Below are 17,406 nucleotides of genomic sequence, written 5' to 3' on the forward strand. Positions count from 1 at the left end.
GATATGGGGGGGGGGAGCTCTCTCTCTCTCTCTCTCTCACTCACACACACACACACACACACACACACACACACACACACACACACACACACACACACACACACACACACACACACACACCCCAATATGGGGGGGCGGGACCTCTCTCACTCACACACACACACACACACACACCGATATGGTCTCTCTCTCTCTCTCTCTCTCTCTCTCTCTCTCTCTCACACACACACACACACACACACTTCATTTTCACATCGCACAACATGCACAATGATTGTTTACTTTCAATTAATTATCAAAAAGTATTCTTGTTTTTCATTCATTGGTAGAATGTTCCCACACTAGTGAAGTTTGTAAAGCAACTACTACAGATAATATTTCATGTTCTTGCTGTCTACGAGGAAACCACCTTCGTAATTCCTTTATTGTCTCCACCAGGCCGAAGGCATGGGGAGAGAGTATGTTTTGCACTCCGTCCGTCCGTCCGTGTGTCCGTCCGTCCGTCCGTGTGTCCGTCTGTGAACAGCTAATCTCTGGCACCGTTGGCTTGATCGCAGCCATACTCTGCACACACCCTGAATGCCAGAGCTGAACCTCTGCCCCAAAGTTTTCACATTGGCCTGTTATAGCGCCACCAGGAGGCCGCTTTGTGCAAAACAAATGTTTTGACAGTACACCTACAGATTTTGTCCAAACATTACGCAAATTGGTACACAGTCTCTCTAGAGCCATTCAACGAAACGGGTCTTTCAGATTTTTCAGACTCCATCCTGATTGGCTAAGATTGGCTTCCAAAGTTCGCAGGAGTTCTCCGTTTCAAACAAAATGCTGCAAATCATGAACACATCGTGTGATTTCCGTGAAATCGTGTATAGTATATATAGTGCATGTTGAATTATCTCTGGTCAATAGCCCTAATGCCCTTTGCTGGCATTACAGCTATGGACCAGAGCTAATGTTGAATGTGACTCGGATGAAACTTCATCCCTGATTACAACCAAACCAGTCTTGGTGCTTTTCTGGTTTCATCTTCTTGTTGTATTCACTTGTGCTTGAAATGTAGGCCTACCCATTCTACAAGCTGAATAAAAATGTCAATCAATCAATGATGTATAACGTCATGTGAATCACATTGCAACTATGTGGTGTAACTTCACAACAGAACCATGCCATTATTCCAATTTTGAACATATTTGACTGTAAGCACATACCAGAACAACCCAGAACAATGTAAATGATTCAGAATTGTCGCATAGGCTATTGTTTATTTTGCCACAGAACCATGCCATTATTCCAATAGAACAAACTAACAGTCATCTTACAAACAAAACTATTTAATTTTCACTTATATCACCTTTGTTGTCATGTCTCACATATAGCCTATCGATAAAGGAACCATGGATTTATGCTCTCAAGAGTAGAATTATTGCACATGCATTACAATTCAGGATTCAGGACAGGAACCCTGTTTGGTGCATTATGTTATACTTTGAAGAATATTGAAAAATAGCAGATCTGCATAGAATAGATCAACAAGCTCATAAAACAAACTAAAAATAGCAGATCTACAAGCTTGTAGATCTGGCATTTTTGAAAAATCATGAAAATGAGTGCCAATCTTTGAATATAATATTAATTCACAGCGAACATTTCTGGGAGGTCCCTGAAACAACATTTTGAGATGGGGGTCCACGGTCAATTACATACATATTTGACATGAAATAGTTTGAAAGCCACTTTTATAGAAACAGGTTTTGGTCTCAGTCCTAAATGGGTATGATGTAGAATTGTTATTTTGTTCAACGTTTGCCTGTCATCTCTCCTACAATGACACATCAATACAGCATGGAACTGTGAACAACATTTTATCCAACAACGACAATATTCTATGTCTTGGGTCTTCTGAGAGGCTAAAATATCAAATGGTAGTCTGGGTCAAATTCTGAATAAATAATGATTTTTGATTAGGGATGCAAGAAATTCTTGGCTGATACCGATAACAATTTAGCCAATGCTGATATTGATATGTTTATTTAGTTAGTTATTTCCCCCTTTTGTGTCAGGGAAACAAATACATATTCAATCAAATAAATGTTCAGAATCCACAGCTTGGTAGGCTGCAGATAACCAACACACCAACATATAATCTACATAAGCTTGGTAGGGCAGAGATAACCGACATACAATCAATAAAGGAATTACGGTAGGTGGACAGCAACAACATGAAATATTAGCTGTAGTTCCTTTACAAACTTCACTAGTGTGGGAACATTCTACCAATGAATGAAAAACAGGAATACTTTTAGATAATTAATTGAAAGTAAACAATACTGAAGAGTAATTTATAAAACTATTATTGGAAGCCAAGAGGGGCCAAAAAACCTCTATGGTGAATCATGAGCATTGGGGATTTCATGTCTCACACGAATCAACACAGGATGGGAGGACAAAGCAGCCCAGGTAACTCCAACACCAACGGACGAATTTGCTGTATCCCAGGTGCCTGTAATAGCGGCATGACCTGTATTTGGAGAGACATGTTTTTAGATTCATCATATACTAGTACTACATTTCAATTTCCTATCATGATACAAAATTAGTTTGTCTATTATACTCAAAACATTTATGTATTATGTTGACAGTACAGCATTGAGGTCATGGGGGTGACCTGCTGCAGTCAAGTGCATGGATCTGCAACCTTTTTCATTTCCTCATCATTTTATCACGACCACAATCACATGGTATGGAGCACAGATTCACTATTTTAACAGTGGAAGAACATTTTTCAGAAAAGCACCGAATTTATAGATGACTTTTTGTTCTTCAGATTTTAGTAATGCAATTAATTTAAACATAGATGGGTGGGTAATACAATTAATTGGCAGGTATTTTTGCCTGAAATTCATAATGCTAGTATTCTTACATTCCAACAAAACATGGTAGGCTACTCATCTCCAATTCTGGCTTTATTCCTGATAGTGTCATATCAACATGAAGTGACATATCACATTCAATGCTGTATTGTAATATTTCTAACTGGTTTTGATTGTCTAAAGGCAATACATGACCTTTGTGTTTTATTTATTTCCTTTCACTTCATTTTGATTGATTCAATCAATCAATCAAAATGTATTTCCTTTCACTTCAGGGTGTATAATGATAATTAGAATCAAAGCACTAACCCACATATCTCCCAGACAGAAGCCAGGGTGTACTTTGTGTATAAATGTTGTGAGTGAGTCACTGTGAGTGGACTAAAATGTCTAAACGTTTTGTATATAAAAACTCTTATAACACTTATGCCAGTTATCACAAGCCTCCCCTGTGCTTGTGTTGGCTCTCCATAGAAAAGTAAGGGCTACAGCACACATTTTCTTTGGGGGACAGTATTTCACAAAGCCCACGTTGGAACATACTCTTACTAGATCAAGTGGGGGTGACGTTCATTTACCAAGTTGATTATATCGATATGTTTTAGCCTGTATAGTGTAGCCGTTGTGAACGCGAAGAGTTGTGTTTATTTACCAAGCTTTGTCACCCATGCGATAATCAGCGGCCATGGCTTCACACCTCCGACAGCTCCATCAACTGCCTCCGTAGCTGCTGAGCCAGAAGCCAGGGGTTCAAACTGGTAGGGCAATGATGGTTGCTCCACTAAAGTCCCCATCTTCAAATAACGCTTCGCTAATGGTGCCAGAGTCCGTCCTCCATTGCAAGATGCGATGTGTATGTGTGTGTGTGAGAGAGAGAGGTCCCGCGCCCCCATGTGTGTGTGTGTGTTACAGTATGCCTGCATGATCAGGTCTCACTGCGGGGACCAGAGGCAACGCAGCCTCCCCGGGCCAAAACTGCCTCAAACCCGCGGAGCGGCTCGGACAACCAGGGCGATAATAGCGATATTGATTATTATTTACAATGAATAAACAAACACACAAGTTCACTTGAACAATGTTGTGGTAACTAAGGACGGTATTGCAGAGGGTATACATTTCGTCCTGTGGCTGAGAGGGGACGAAAGGAAGGGAAGAGAACAGCGGTACATTAGACAGGCGCTGCGGCGATGAGTGCTGTCAGAGCGGGCAGAGGCAACAGCAGACAGTCCGTAGTCACGCTGCAGGGCTGTGGGTCTCAGAGCGGGCAGACAGGGGTGTTGGTGACCGGGGGAACGTGGGACTCGAGCCCGAAATTTGCGATTGTGCTGCAGTTCCCCTAAAAAACCCCACGCCAACCTCAGTTGCATTCTAACTAAGAGATTCGAGCGAAAAAATATTTTTTTCCAATTACATTTATAGCCAATATGACGCTAAATGTACCGTCAAAAACGCTAGCCTGACCTAGTAGCCACTTGTTGCTAGCGCCGTAGCGCGTCGCGCGTGGTTTCAAGGGTTTCAAACTGTTTTCAGTCAGACCACGTGATGTACAATACCAGCAATAGGAATTCTAGGAATGTCAGCGGACCTTTAAAGTAGAAGGTTCTTCAAAAATGTGAATCATTATATTTAAACGGTCTTATCTTGTAGTAGTCAACTATGTAGAGTTAAATCACCTGTCAAAAGAACAGGGTGTGGCATCATGGCTCTCTAGGGAGGGAGGAGGTGGGGTGCGTGGGAGCTGGGATGGGAGGGGAGGGAAGTGTCACGTGAAAAAAATCATGTGACAGGTGTTAGGCAACAATGCAAAAGAAAATGGCCGCGACGGGAGACGAGGCCGCCGCAATGGACAGTATTTCCAGAGTACCGCCTGCACACCCAACGGATCTGGACCTTACTGGAAGCACCGCCGGTAGCCACGCAGAAGGAGCTGACAGTGCGGTGGAGAGTCGGGTGGTGGTGCCTCCTCCACCCAAGAAGACCAGCACCAACAGTGAGTGAGCCATGTTTCCTTAGCTGCATCTAGCAATAGAACCACAACAGACATGGACTGCATGGGTCTATTGTCTTGTTTCATCTCGAAGAAGACGTACTTTCTTCGGTCAAGTTTATCATCTAGCCTTATACTGTACAGTGTACAGTGTATATGAATGAGAACCAATACGGTTGTGAGTAATGTCAATGAGAGATGTTGTCATTACTTTCGGAGAAGCCTTCTTTGACATTTTGAGTGACAGTCAGACTCAGTGAAAGTGAAGGCTTTAAGTGACAGTGAAAGTTAAGGCTTGGATCAATACTATCATAGATGTGTTTTGATTTTGACATTTGCATATCTATACGATATGGAACCGTTCCTTTCAGCACCCAGTTAAAACATATAGCACTGATTCTGTGGAGGAATAAACGATACAAACTCACAGGGAGACACACACATTAGGCTAGTGGTTGCTCTCTCGAGACTTATTAGAATACTTACACACATCCATTAAACAGATGGCTGTCATCAGTGTCAATCAAACTATGAATAAATCTATTAAAGACACAAGATATATTGCCTCTGGTATTAACATAAGTGTGTGTGTGTGTGTGTGTGTGTGTGTGTGTGTGTGTGTGTGTGTGTGTGTGTGTGTGTGTGTGTGGCAGAGTGGCTCAGAGCTTCCAGCCTGATGGCCTCAAAAAGTCTAATATCCATAGGGATATCCCTTTGGTCTAGTGGTTAAGATGCGGGAGACCCGAGTTCGAATTCCGGGCATTACACGTGCGTGCATGCCACAGGCACTATTATGTCACTGCTTGCTCTTACCTGTATTTTAATTTCATGATCGTCTCTCTACCCCGTATTTGAACCTGGTTTCCTGTGCAATGCCAAGTGCCGTTTACCATTGAGCTAATTTAAAGCCTGCTTGCTCAGGGGATAAATTCATGTCTGATCTTGTGTCTTGATGTCTGAGACATGATGTTAAAATGTATAGCCGGGGAGCCAGTCACCCAAAATTTGAGAGGACCTGTGATGTCATGCCTTACTTTTTATTTGACATCACAGGTTAAACTCTATTCCTCAAGCTTTTGGGCCTGTGGCCCCTCGACTAGTAGGAACATCTAAGTTCTGGAAAAGCATCATTTTCAAGATTGCGTCCGCACCGCAATGCATAGATATTAAAAAACTCACACCTGTGTGAACTGAGTGGTGCAAGGTCTTATATAGCCTGATCAGCTGTGGTCTGACGTAATGTCAGTGACCATAGTAACCATGCTCATTCTTTTGGGCCCCACGTACAGGTACACACAAACACGGATACAAACAAAGCTGGTTGTTGGAGTGGTTTGCACCACGCAAAAATAGATGCCTCATTGGCTGCTGCAGTTCGTTGGAGCCATGGGTGTACAAGAGGGGGCGGAAGATGTGTGCAGGAAGAGTGCTGAAGGCACGCTGCCCAAGTGACGTCACTCATGCGACTCCTCCATGTCTCTCACTGTCACTCAAGTGACTACTGGCCAATCACAACGCATCTTTTCCGGGACTTACATTACGCTCGCGGATTCTGCTATGCTTCACAAGGAATCTCGGGAAAATGTTGTCCCCGAGTCTCGAGAACACACGCCCCAGAGCCGGAAGAGGCGTCTATATATGTTTATGTTAAAATGCCTATAAGCTAGGAGCCATCTTGAAAATGAGGGAGGGTGAAATCCATTTCACCCGGTCGGTCGGTAGTCCGACGCAGCGGTCCGCCGCGTCAGGCCCTACCGACCGTCGGACTTACCGACCGTCAGACTTACCCACCGCCGCGTCGGACTACCGACCGACCGGGCGCCCTTACTGGAGGATGCCTGCCTGCAGTTAGATTTCCATATTTATTTTAATGTTATTTAGCATACCGATAACAAAATCAATTATTTGGGGTTTCAACCATATACTGATTTATCTAATATTGGATTCATTGCAAACAGACCACTAGGGGCGAGCCCAACTCGTTTGCGGTGGTTTTTGAAAACCTTATGCCCATACCTAACACCATGCCAAAAAATCTAAACTTGTCACCAAGTGCACAATCTTGATTTTGGCCGAATTCCCTCCCAGGGTCTCCTAGTCATTCTGATACCTTACACTTACACCTACACTTATACCTTACACTGGGCTAACTTCTAGCCAATGAATGAATGAAATAACAAATTTTGGTTGGAAGGAACCCCCTCAGCACTCAATGTTCTATGTTGCTTTAGGTGATGGAGGCGTGGAGACCGCAGAGGAGGCAGTGGAGCCCGCAGAACCAGACATAAATGAGCTGTGCACCGATATGTTTGACAAGATGTCTGTCTTCCTGCAAGGAGAACTCACAGGTCTCTTGCTCTAGTTTAGTCTTAATTCATGTTCTGCTACTGTATATCTTGTAGACACAATGTGCTTTATTGTGCTAAAAATAAGCAAACAAAACAAAAAAATTAGATAAGAACATAAAAAACATATATATATATTTGTATTATTATTATTTTAAAGACACTGTTGGAGCAGACCTTAATTCAAGCAGTAGAGCGTTCCATAAAGTAGGACCATTATAACTGACAGTAGGACCAATGTTGTAATGACCAATGTTATTTTACACTAGAACAACAATTACACCAGCATCTGTCATTTGCGTACATTCGATCAAAACTTATTTTCTTTGCAGCCACCTGTGAGGATTACCGTCTGTTGGAGAACATGAACAAGCTGACCAGCCTGAAATACATGGAGATGAAAGATATCAGCATTAACATCAGCCGCAATTTGCAGGACCTCAACAACAAATGTGAGTGACATCTGCTCCATCTGCACTAAAAAGTTAAAGAATGGACATTTATGATATGACACATATATGAACCCAATGATGTTGGCCCCCTATAGAGGGAGGGTATGCACAGTGTGCGGCAAATTGAGTGCCAAAGTGAGTCTCCCAGGGGTCTAGTGCAGTGGTTCTCAACCTTTTTTCACCAAGTACCACCTCAGAAAATATTTGGCTCTCGGATACCACCAGTCCACCACCATTATGACGTAGGTTAAAATTCAGTAGCGTACACCTAACCTACTGTATAGTGTACACCTCTCACACATCTCATCCTATTCACACAGGAGGATCCATTCTAATTAATATACCAGTAAGACGCCCGAGGGCGAGAAGCAACCTCGCCCCAAAGGGCTGCAGATCTAGTATGTCAAACCATGTATCCAGGGTTGTGATCTTCATCCAGGTGATGATAGTCAGCTCCACATATGGAGATCCATGTGTTGTACCAACTTGGTTCATTTGCAAGGGTGACTCGCGTTGCGGCAACCACACTGGTTATCATGAGACTGTCACAATATGACCATATATTGACATTCCCATATATGGGGAAGAGCCCCTGGTGATGTCGTATACGTCCCAGCGCAAAATGATCTGATGAATAACTACCCGTGACAAATGTTTTTTATATTTTTGTGCTCTAAATAGGATTGCCATTTTGAACCAGTTAAAGCAACACTATGTACTTTTGTCCAATCTGTATGATATAGTATGTTAATACAAAATAACTTAATGTTGGAAATATAGTTTAATTCCATCCAGATGAATGGAAACTATTCTAAAGATTAGTCAAAAATAATCACGATCAGGTGATTATATACCGGTAATAATTGTGAAAGGCTTACCAGTGTGTGCGCATTGTGTTTGTACTGACATGCATGTGTGTAGATGCCAGCCTGCAGCCCTACCTGGACCAAATCAATCAGATTGAGGAGCAGGTGTCTGCTCTGGAACAGGCCGCCTACAAACTGGACACATATTCCAAGAAACTGGGTAAATCATATTTTCATGTAGGCTACGCAAATATAGAAGTACACTCACTACACACCAGCATATAGTGAGATGAATTGCATTGTAAAGCTGCATTAACTTTTAACTGATCGTTTTTAATGCACAATATAACATTTTTGTCTCATAACCGATACTTTCGGTCTTTCTATCAGTTAGTCATTTTGGCAGATGCCAAGGTTATTGGTTTCATTGCGATACCACCATGCGTGTGTTATTTCATCACATAACCAGCCTTAATAGTTGGTCTGGATGAGCAGTGTGATAACTGTTATCATCCCTAGGGCTGTTACTGTACTGCAGTAATGTGACCAGCCCTTGAAAGCTAAAGAGCCACCACCACATGCTGAACTGTCACTGCGAACAACCTCGCAAAAGAACTCGGCATGTCAAATGTAGCTGCTATGGTATCTGCATTGATCAGATGCTATTTTCTCAGTGTCTAAATAAGGCTATGGTCATGTGATTAAAAAGAAAAATCAATCCGGCAGTCGCCGTAGCCCTCTACCGATCCATAATGCAAATGATGATTGGTTCAGCTTTACCTTTTCTGATTTATTACTTAAGTGTCTGCAGTCAATTAATGGATGTTCTACTGTGTAAGCTGTAGGCCAGCTAGAGTGATCTTTGTTGTTGGCACATAATTAATGCATTATCACTCTGGTGCAATATATTGTGCAGAATTCTGCTATCAATAATGCATTTTAAGTCATTATTAGCCAATACTGATGAGCTGATATATATACCAAACATTCCTATTAATTTATTTTCTTACCGTTTGTAATTTATTAATTAATCTTAATGCAGTGACAAGTGAACGACAAGTGGTCCTTTATGACATTTGGAGCTGTGGAGTTTTGCTGTTGGCATTTGTTATTGGTGGACTAATAATAGCCTAAGCACATGTGTCAGGTGACAGGTCATATTGTCCTTCCGAGGTACAGCAGCAGATGGCGCACTCAACCCACAGATGATTGTGCATTTTATTATTCTACCCTCTCCTACACCAAGAGTGAACTCCTTCTCTCCCTATCTCTGCAGAAGCCAAGTTCAAGAAACTAGAGAAGCGATGATGAGAGGAGGAGGAGGATTGAGGCTAAAAGTGCCTTTCTCACCCTCTTTCACCCTGCTTGCCTTCCCTCCCCTGTCAATGGAGCCAGGAACTGTGGGGTGGATGGGAACTGAGACTGAGATAACACAAGGACAATCCCTCCTTAGCACCTGGACTCTATTAAGGAAGAAATTGCAGCCATATTAATTATAACTGCGGCACAGCTTGGGTTTGATTTGTGTCAGTATTCTGTGTTACTGGCACTAGTGGTGTAAGACAAGTGAGGTGAAAAGATCAATACCGTTTCTCCATCCAGGGCAGTGGTTCTCAACTGGTTTTTACACTAGAATCCAAATGTTGTGTCGAACACAACGTTAAAAAGCCATTTGCTTATTTTGTTCTTGGTCTACTCTAGACTTTGTCAGAGCATCTTGTGACCCACATAAGTGACGTGCATAAAGTAAATTGCTTTATTTACCATTAACATATGAGAAAATATCCACACAACCACCTTCTTTTTGCTAGTATAATCACAAATGTAGTGTTGCCTAATCAAGCTCTCTGTGTCCTATTTGGAATATGGTATTGTTTTACAATGTCCACTCCTCATGATGATGTCCATGAAAAGCATGTTTGTTCAGTAGCTTCACATGTACAGTAGGGAAAGCGTGTGTTAAGGTTAGTAGGCCATTTCTCAGCAAGTACAATGTACCTGGTTGGTGGTTTTGCTTCCTTCTGCTTTACTGTTCTAGTAGCTATTGTGTTAAAGGCACCTGAAAACCACACCATTTCAATGGAATGAGCTTGAAGTTCCCATTTCCGAGGCAAACTCTTTTGAATAATAGGCCTATTTAAAATGATTACTGATGTATGCAAGTCTGTTATGTCTACAATTGATATGATGACCCTGAAACGTAATTTGTTTTTGTTTTTAAATAAACACTCAGTTTATTGGTCTTAAGGCATGATTCTTTTCAGGTGAAGTGGTGCTACAACCTTGTGTACTGCCACCAGAGGGCAGACCTGCACCATGTTAAAACCACTAGTATTTACACTATTAACTATTTCTGTCAAAGTGTAAACTCACTTTACTTTTCATATAGAACAAAGCGGAGATCCGGGCACACTTAATGTTAAAAAGGATGAAAACTTTATTCAACCAACATGTTTTGACCTATACGGTCTTCATCAGGGTTGTATAGGTCGAAACATGTCTGTTGAATAAAGTTTTCATCCTTTTTTAACATTAATTGTGCCCGGATCTCCGCTTTGTTCTATATAGATGTGTTATCCCGATTGATCCCAGGAGCACCTTTTTACATTTTTTATACCTGCACACCTCCTGAGCACCTGGTTGCTTCCTTGCCTCTGTCACTTTACTTTTCATTGGGCAATCCGAGAGAGAGAGAGTGTGTGTGTGTGTGTGTGTGTGTGTGTGTGTGTGTGTGTGTGTGTGTGTGTGTGTGTGTGTGTGTGTGTGTGTGTGTGTGTGTGTGTGAGAGCGAGACTAGGGGATACTTCTCTAAAGCATCCAGCATGCTAATGGTTGGGAATGAACTGGTGAATCTGGGGCGGTTTCATGGTTTGGATAACTGAAAGATTCTATGGTGTGTGTGTGAGAGAGACACTCTGGGGAACAACAGAAACTTACTTGGAGAAGCCAAGGACTGAAATTTGACAACCTGTATAAGAAAGAGTGATTTGGTGACTGATGCAAAGGTCTGTGTGGGGATGCCTTGTTCTTTCTGTCCCTATCGTCCACTAGCTGCCTCAGAGCAGCACCCCTCAATCCCCTCGCTCCTGGCAACAAGATGATCTGAACCGATAGGACCTCCTGCGTGTGTGTTTGTGAGAACCCTAATCTAAAACAGTTCTCTGTCATTAGGCCAGTTTGAGGCCCCTGTGCAGAAGGAGCTCATTATTCATACTGTAACATTTACCTCTGCTCTGTGATCTGTCCGTCCGTCCCTCTCCCCACTAGCTCGCCCCCTACCTCTTACTAAGACCCTGGGGCAGCATCCCCCTCTCCCCACCAGCTCGCCCCCTACCTCTTACTAAGGCCCTGGATCTGTCCGTCCCTCTCCCCACTAGCTCGCCCCCTACCTCTTACTAAGGCCCTGGATCTGTCCGTCCCTCTCCCCACTAGCTCGCCCCCTACCTCTTACTAAGGCCCTGGATCTGTCCGTCCCTCTCCCCACTAGCTCGCCCCCTACCTCTGCTCTGTGATCTGTCCGTCCCTCTCCCCACTAGCTCGCCCCCTACCTCTGTGATCTGTCCGTCCCTCTCCCCACTAGCTCGCCCCCTACCTCTGCTCTGTGATCTGTCCGTCCCTCTCCCCACTAGCTCTGTGATCTGTCCGTCCCTCTCCCCACTAGCTCTGTGATCTGTCCGTCCCTCTCCCCACTAGCTCGCCCCCTACCTCTGCTCTGTGATCTGTCCGTCCCTCTCCCCACTAGCTCGCCCCCTACCTCTGCTCTGTGATCTGTCCGTCCCTCTCCTCTCCCCACTAGCTCGCCCCCTACCTCTGTGATCTGTCCGTCCCTCTCCCCACTAGCTCGCCCCCTACCTCTGTGATCTGTCCGTCCCTCTCCCCACTAGCTCGCCCCCTACCTCTGTGATCTGTCCGTCCCTCTCCCCACTAGCTCGCCCCCTACTAAGGCCCTGGGGCAGAATCCCCCCCCACCCCTCTTTTCTCATAGCCTCCCCCTATCAACCCTGTAAGTGGATTTGGTATTGTTTTCTGTCTGCTAAATGGGAGTACTGGCAAACGGTCAAGTGTAAAGGGATATCTGACAGAGTAGTCATGGATTTATCTTTTTTCTCTCATATTTGTGGTTTCTGGGTTTTTGAACCATCACCAAATAAAGTCATGAGATGTACTGTATAAGTATTTGTACAAAAGCTAAAAGTGCAGTGTTTAAAACGGTATGTTCAACAAGTGTGCTGGGCCTGTGTGGCTTCCAGACAAGGACGATGGAAAGCAGAAGGCACATGTTTGGGACTGCCTGGGACATAGGGTAGAGATTAGCTCTGGTCCAATGCATTAGTTGCAGCTCACACAGTCACAATGAATGTACTGCACGGAGCTAAGTATAGATATGAAATGCTGCAACATTATATGTGAAGAGGTTTAAAACCCATCAAGACCTGGGCCAAATGCCTTCTAAATCAGTAGTTATTTTGTGCCACGGACCCCAGTTGGCCGTGCGCGGACACCCCCATCTGAAAATGATTTCTGCCAGGGACCCCCAGAAGAGATCATTTGTGTTAAAACATTCAAAATCACTTTCAAGTCATTTAAAATGACAGATTACAAGCTATCTGCTATTACTGAGAACCACTGTTAGTTTTCTGTAGAATTTATGCTTATATATATATATATAGCTAAAATCTAAAATGACAGATGCTTTCCATGGTTTTAACGGGTTAAATATGACATGCGTACGGTATTAAATAAAAGAGTTTCAATGTTGGTATCCCCCCAAATCACCCTTAAGATACAGAGGAGATGTGGTGATTATGAAACATGACAGTGAGGCATTGCATATTTTACAACAGCAAAGGAAACACTGATACAAACAATGTGCGTCAGAGAACACAGTCATTGTGTTGTAGTCATTATGCAGTAATCTATGGAGATGAGAACGAGCTTCATTCACAACAGTGTTTCCTGCTCTTCTTTTCAGATATTTATTTCCAGTTGAGACTTTAATGAGTAAAGTGTTCCCACGTGCATCGGGGTTTGGTCGAGGGGAGATGTGTGTGTGTGTGTGTGTGTGTGTGTGTGTGTGTGTGTGTGTGTGTGTGTGTGTGTGTGTGTGTGTGTGTGTGTGTGTGTGTGTGTGTGTGTGTGTGTGTGTGTGTGTGTGTGTGCAGAGTGAGTGGAACTTTGCCGTGTGCGTGCAGTAAACAAACATTAATGATTTAATAGGGATCCTAGTGGCACAGAAACCCTTTTCCTCTTTGATAACGTGCTGTGGAAAGTGTTATGCTGAAACCACAGCCTGTTTTTCATGTACCTATGTGTCATTTATTGTTTATTTGATATTCAAGAGGAGCGAGCAGTTTAATCTTTTACATGTTGTCCTTGGAGCCGCCCTTCTTAAATCTGAAAAAAGCTGAGAACCCCCATACTTGTACCGTGACGCACACTATACACACACACACTTCTGTTAACCAGTTAAAGGGACATTTCACCGCTGGAAGAAACTGCAGTCACTCAATGTTAATAGTATTTGTAGTGGATAACAGTAGCACAATTAGAAAACCCTTTGGCCAGAACAATAATGAATTATGTGTGTTTGACTGGGGTTTGACTGGATTGCTGATTCCTACAATGAGAGGGGGGAGGCTGCATGGAGGTGTGACCTGTAGTCCAGGAAGGAAGTGAGACCTCAATTTCATCATAGACATATAAAGGTAGCCTCTTCCGGCTCTGTGGCATCTGTATCTCAATGGAAGGCAACATTGAGGAAACGGGAGGCGATGGCGATAATTGCATTGGCAAGGTTTCCAGAGATTCCTTGCGAAGCATATAGCAGAAGCAAAACGGAAGAACGATAGGCCAATCAGAGGCGTGTGCCTTCAAGATTCCACTTGACTTCCAGCTCCTGTTGCAGACAGGTCGCTCCAACGAACTGCAGCGACCAATGAGGCATGTATATTTTTGAGTGGTGTAAACCACTCCTACAACTGGCTTTGTTAGTCTGTCTGTCTGTCTGTCTGTGCTAAAAAAATGAGCATGGTTGCTACGGTCACCCAGTTCACATGGGTGTGATTTCATTACGTCAGACATTACGTCAGACCACAGCTGATCAGTCTATATAAGACCTTACACCACTCAGTTCACACGGGTGTGATTTTTATTTTAATATCGATGATTTTCATGACAGACTTTGGTCATGACCATGGCATCATGTCTAAAATATCTAAAAAAACATATTACACACAAAGGGCTCTATTTTCGTCCATGCTAAACCCGTTATCCCTATACTACTTTGCCTTGTTTTACTGTTTTGATTCATATAATAGTTAAAATAGCCAATCTACAAGCTCACTACGTGTCGATGTACGTAGATTGGCTATTTTGATGGCTATTCAAAAATGTTTTTGCAAAATAGTAAAAAAAAGTCAAAGTAGTTTAGGGATAGGGAGGATCAGTCCTTATGGTGTCATCAGCATACTTGATGATGCCGTTGGAGCTGTGCGTAGCCAGCCACACGGTCGTGTGTACAGGGCTACAGGCAATAGAGGCGAGGGGGACTCACCGGCTCAGCCCTGCAGGGCTATAGGGCCCTGCGTGTTGAGGGTCAGTGATTCTGATGTGGTGCTCCCAGTCTCACCACCTGGCAACAGCCCCGCAGGAAGTACAGCATCCAGCTGCCAATGGCTGGGTGCAGGCCAGGCCCAGATCACTGAGCTTAGTGTCCAGCTTGGCAGGAACTATTATGTGGAATGCCGAGCTGTAGTCAACAAACTGCCATTCACACACAACAGTTACTTCCCTCCAGGTGAGAAAGGGCAGTGAGGAGAGCAAATTGTCATGGATCCAACACGGCAGGCAACGTGTAATCCCTCACCAACCTCTCAAAGCATTTACTGCAATTTGAGTTAACGCATTTTGGGTGGGAACCCCTTTTGGTGTTAGCATTATGTTATGCTTTAGCCATTGAAAAATAGCAGATCTACAAGCTCATTGTAGGTCTGCTATTTTTGAAAAATCGAAGAACGACTGACAGAAACATAGCTTTTTCAGAAAACTGTCAGGATTTAGAAGACATTTTTAGAATCTGATCTCAGGTCAAAATTGAGTTAAGGGCAACAGGTCTTTAGTCATTCGGAAAATGTTATCTTGTGGTGCTTATTTGGGGGACCGACACAAAGGCACACAGATAGGCTGAGCATGACAGCCGTCTAAACGTACATTGCACACAATGTTGCATAAGAATTTCACAAGCATGGTGTTGAATTAAAGATGATACAAAATAGTTTTGAATGACTGAAACCATGCACATGGGTTTGTCAAACTGTGTATGTCTGTACAGTATACAAAGAAATCTCACACAAATATTATGTCTAGTCGGGCCATTTGCAACGCTACGGCCTCAGTTTGGTTTGGTTTCGACAGCCTGCAGAAGGTGCCCATAAATGGTATTGAGAAACCATCAAGCATTCTGTCCATCAGCAGCACCAGAGGATCTAGTTTTCTCCATAAGTTCTCACAAGAACCAGGGCCACTTACAATAGTAGGGCAGGATGCCACACCACATTGTTGTGTAATTGACAACCAGGCACAAAGATTTGTGGGAGATTTCACTAGTATTCACGAATAAGAACATTAACAAAATAATGTCCAAACCACATTTGTTTTATTTCCCGAGAACTGCTTAAAGTGAACATTCCACTTAAGTGAGAATGTCAACAAATTTCTTGTGATATTGTGAAATCTCATTCCCTCATGACACACACATGATGGACAAAACACACACCAGAACTGCCCCCCCGGCCCCCGTGCCGTGGCAAAATACCACCCCTTGCCCCCAAGTGACGGTTTAAAAGCAGAGCAAATGGCCTGAGAAATGGCACAACGGTACATGGTTACATCGATTTCAAAGCGGCCTGTAGATCTTTGAGGTATTTCACTGCAAATACGAGCCACATGTGAGATCTGAGGGACTGTTTCAAACTTCAAATACCTTCTCCAGGAAAGGGATGAAAAGCCACACGAGGTCAAGCGGCTGGCACCTCACTCATTCACGATGCCGCTCACACCTCCGTCACATCCTCCGGGTGCAAGCCTGCGCACACAACCGTACTTGTCACTTCTATTTCTATTTCTGGCCCCTTTGAAACCCCATAGGATGAAAAGTCTGTATTCATTAGAGAAACGGCCTCTTTGAACATGTTCAACAACACTGTATGAGCACAATCCATTATGATTATTATCAAAAAAATCACACCTGTGTGAAGTGAGTGGTGAAACTCCGTGTGGGGTTCCCCGGGGGGTCCCCGGAAGTACCAGACCCACAGGAACGCGCCCAGGGTACCGGCCCGGTTCAGGCGAACCGCCCCGCATCCGAAATGGTTGAGAAATGACAGAGTTACCGCGTGGGGGTCCCTCTACTGTAGTCTACTGTGCTGTCACTGTACTGTCACACCCAAAATCATATATACACTATTCAGTGTGTGTGTGTGTGTGTGTGTGTGTGTGTGTGTGTGTGTGTGTGTGTGTGTGTTAGGCTGCGCAACAGTGACTCTTGGTGGTGAAAACCAACCAAACGCTATGTTCCTGCTCGGACACAGCCAGCCAGCCATGCAGGGATCCAGAGACAATCATAGCTGTCTATTTGAGTGGTTGCACCACTCAAAAATGTCCCAAACCAAAACTCCCATGCACGTACCATTGCTGGGAATCTCAAACGAGACCAGATGACATTTGTGGTGCAAACCACACACAGTGGCTGGTGTTTTCGTGTCCGTGTGAGACGCATCTCAGCCACTCTCAGCAGGTAGGGAAGGCAGGGGTGTCCGTATCTGGCTCCAGCCCCAAATCTAGCTCTGCTCCCTGGAGCTGGAAAAGACAACAGAGGACCATGTCTCCGCTGGAGGTTATAACCAGCAACACCTGAAAACTATCTTGTGTGATATTGGTTCAAAT

General features: G+C 43.7%; 1 protein-coding gene across 1 annotated transcript; it reads left to right on the forward strand.

Annotated features, from left to right (window-relative positions):
• The first annotated feature begins 4,645 nt into the window (after positions 1-4,645).
• Positions 4,646-10,705, forward strand: bloc1s2 (biogenesis of lysosomal organelles complex-1, subunit 2). Its single transcript, XM_079506218.1, has 5 exons — positions 4,646-4,863; positions 7,092-7,208; positions 7,538-7,657; positions 8,579-8,683; positions 9,740-10,705. Exons 1-5 carry the CDS (start codon positions 4,674-4,676, stop codon positions 9,769-9,771), a joined length of 564 nt encoding a protein of 187 aa, XP_079362344.1. The 5' UTR covers positions 4,646-4,673; the 3' UTR covers positions 9,772-10,705.
• The last annotated feature ends 6,701 nt before the right edge of the window (positions 10,706-17,406 follow it).

This window comes from Electrona antarctica, assembly GCF_951216825.1.
Source record: "Electrona antarctica genome assembly, chromosome: 7".
Classification (NCBI taxonomy): domain Eukaryota; kingdom Metazoa; phylum Chordata; class Actinopteri; order Myctophiformes; family Myctophidae; genus Electrona; species Electrona antarctica.

Coding starts and splice junctions, on each gene's coding strand:
- bloc1s2 (XM_079506218.1), top strand. CDS start 4,674: ATGCAAAAGAAAATGGCCGCGACGGGAGACGAGGCCGCCGCAATGGAC. Junction 4,864..7,091: donor CAAGAAGACCAGCACCAACA/GTGAGTGAGCCA, acceptor ATGTTGCTTTAG/GTGATGGAGGCGTGGAGACC. Junction 7,209..7,537: donor CCTGCAAGGAGAACTCACAG/GTCTCTTGCTCT, acceptor TTTTCTTTGCAG/CCACCTGTGAGGATTACCGT.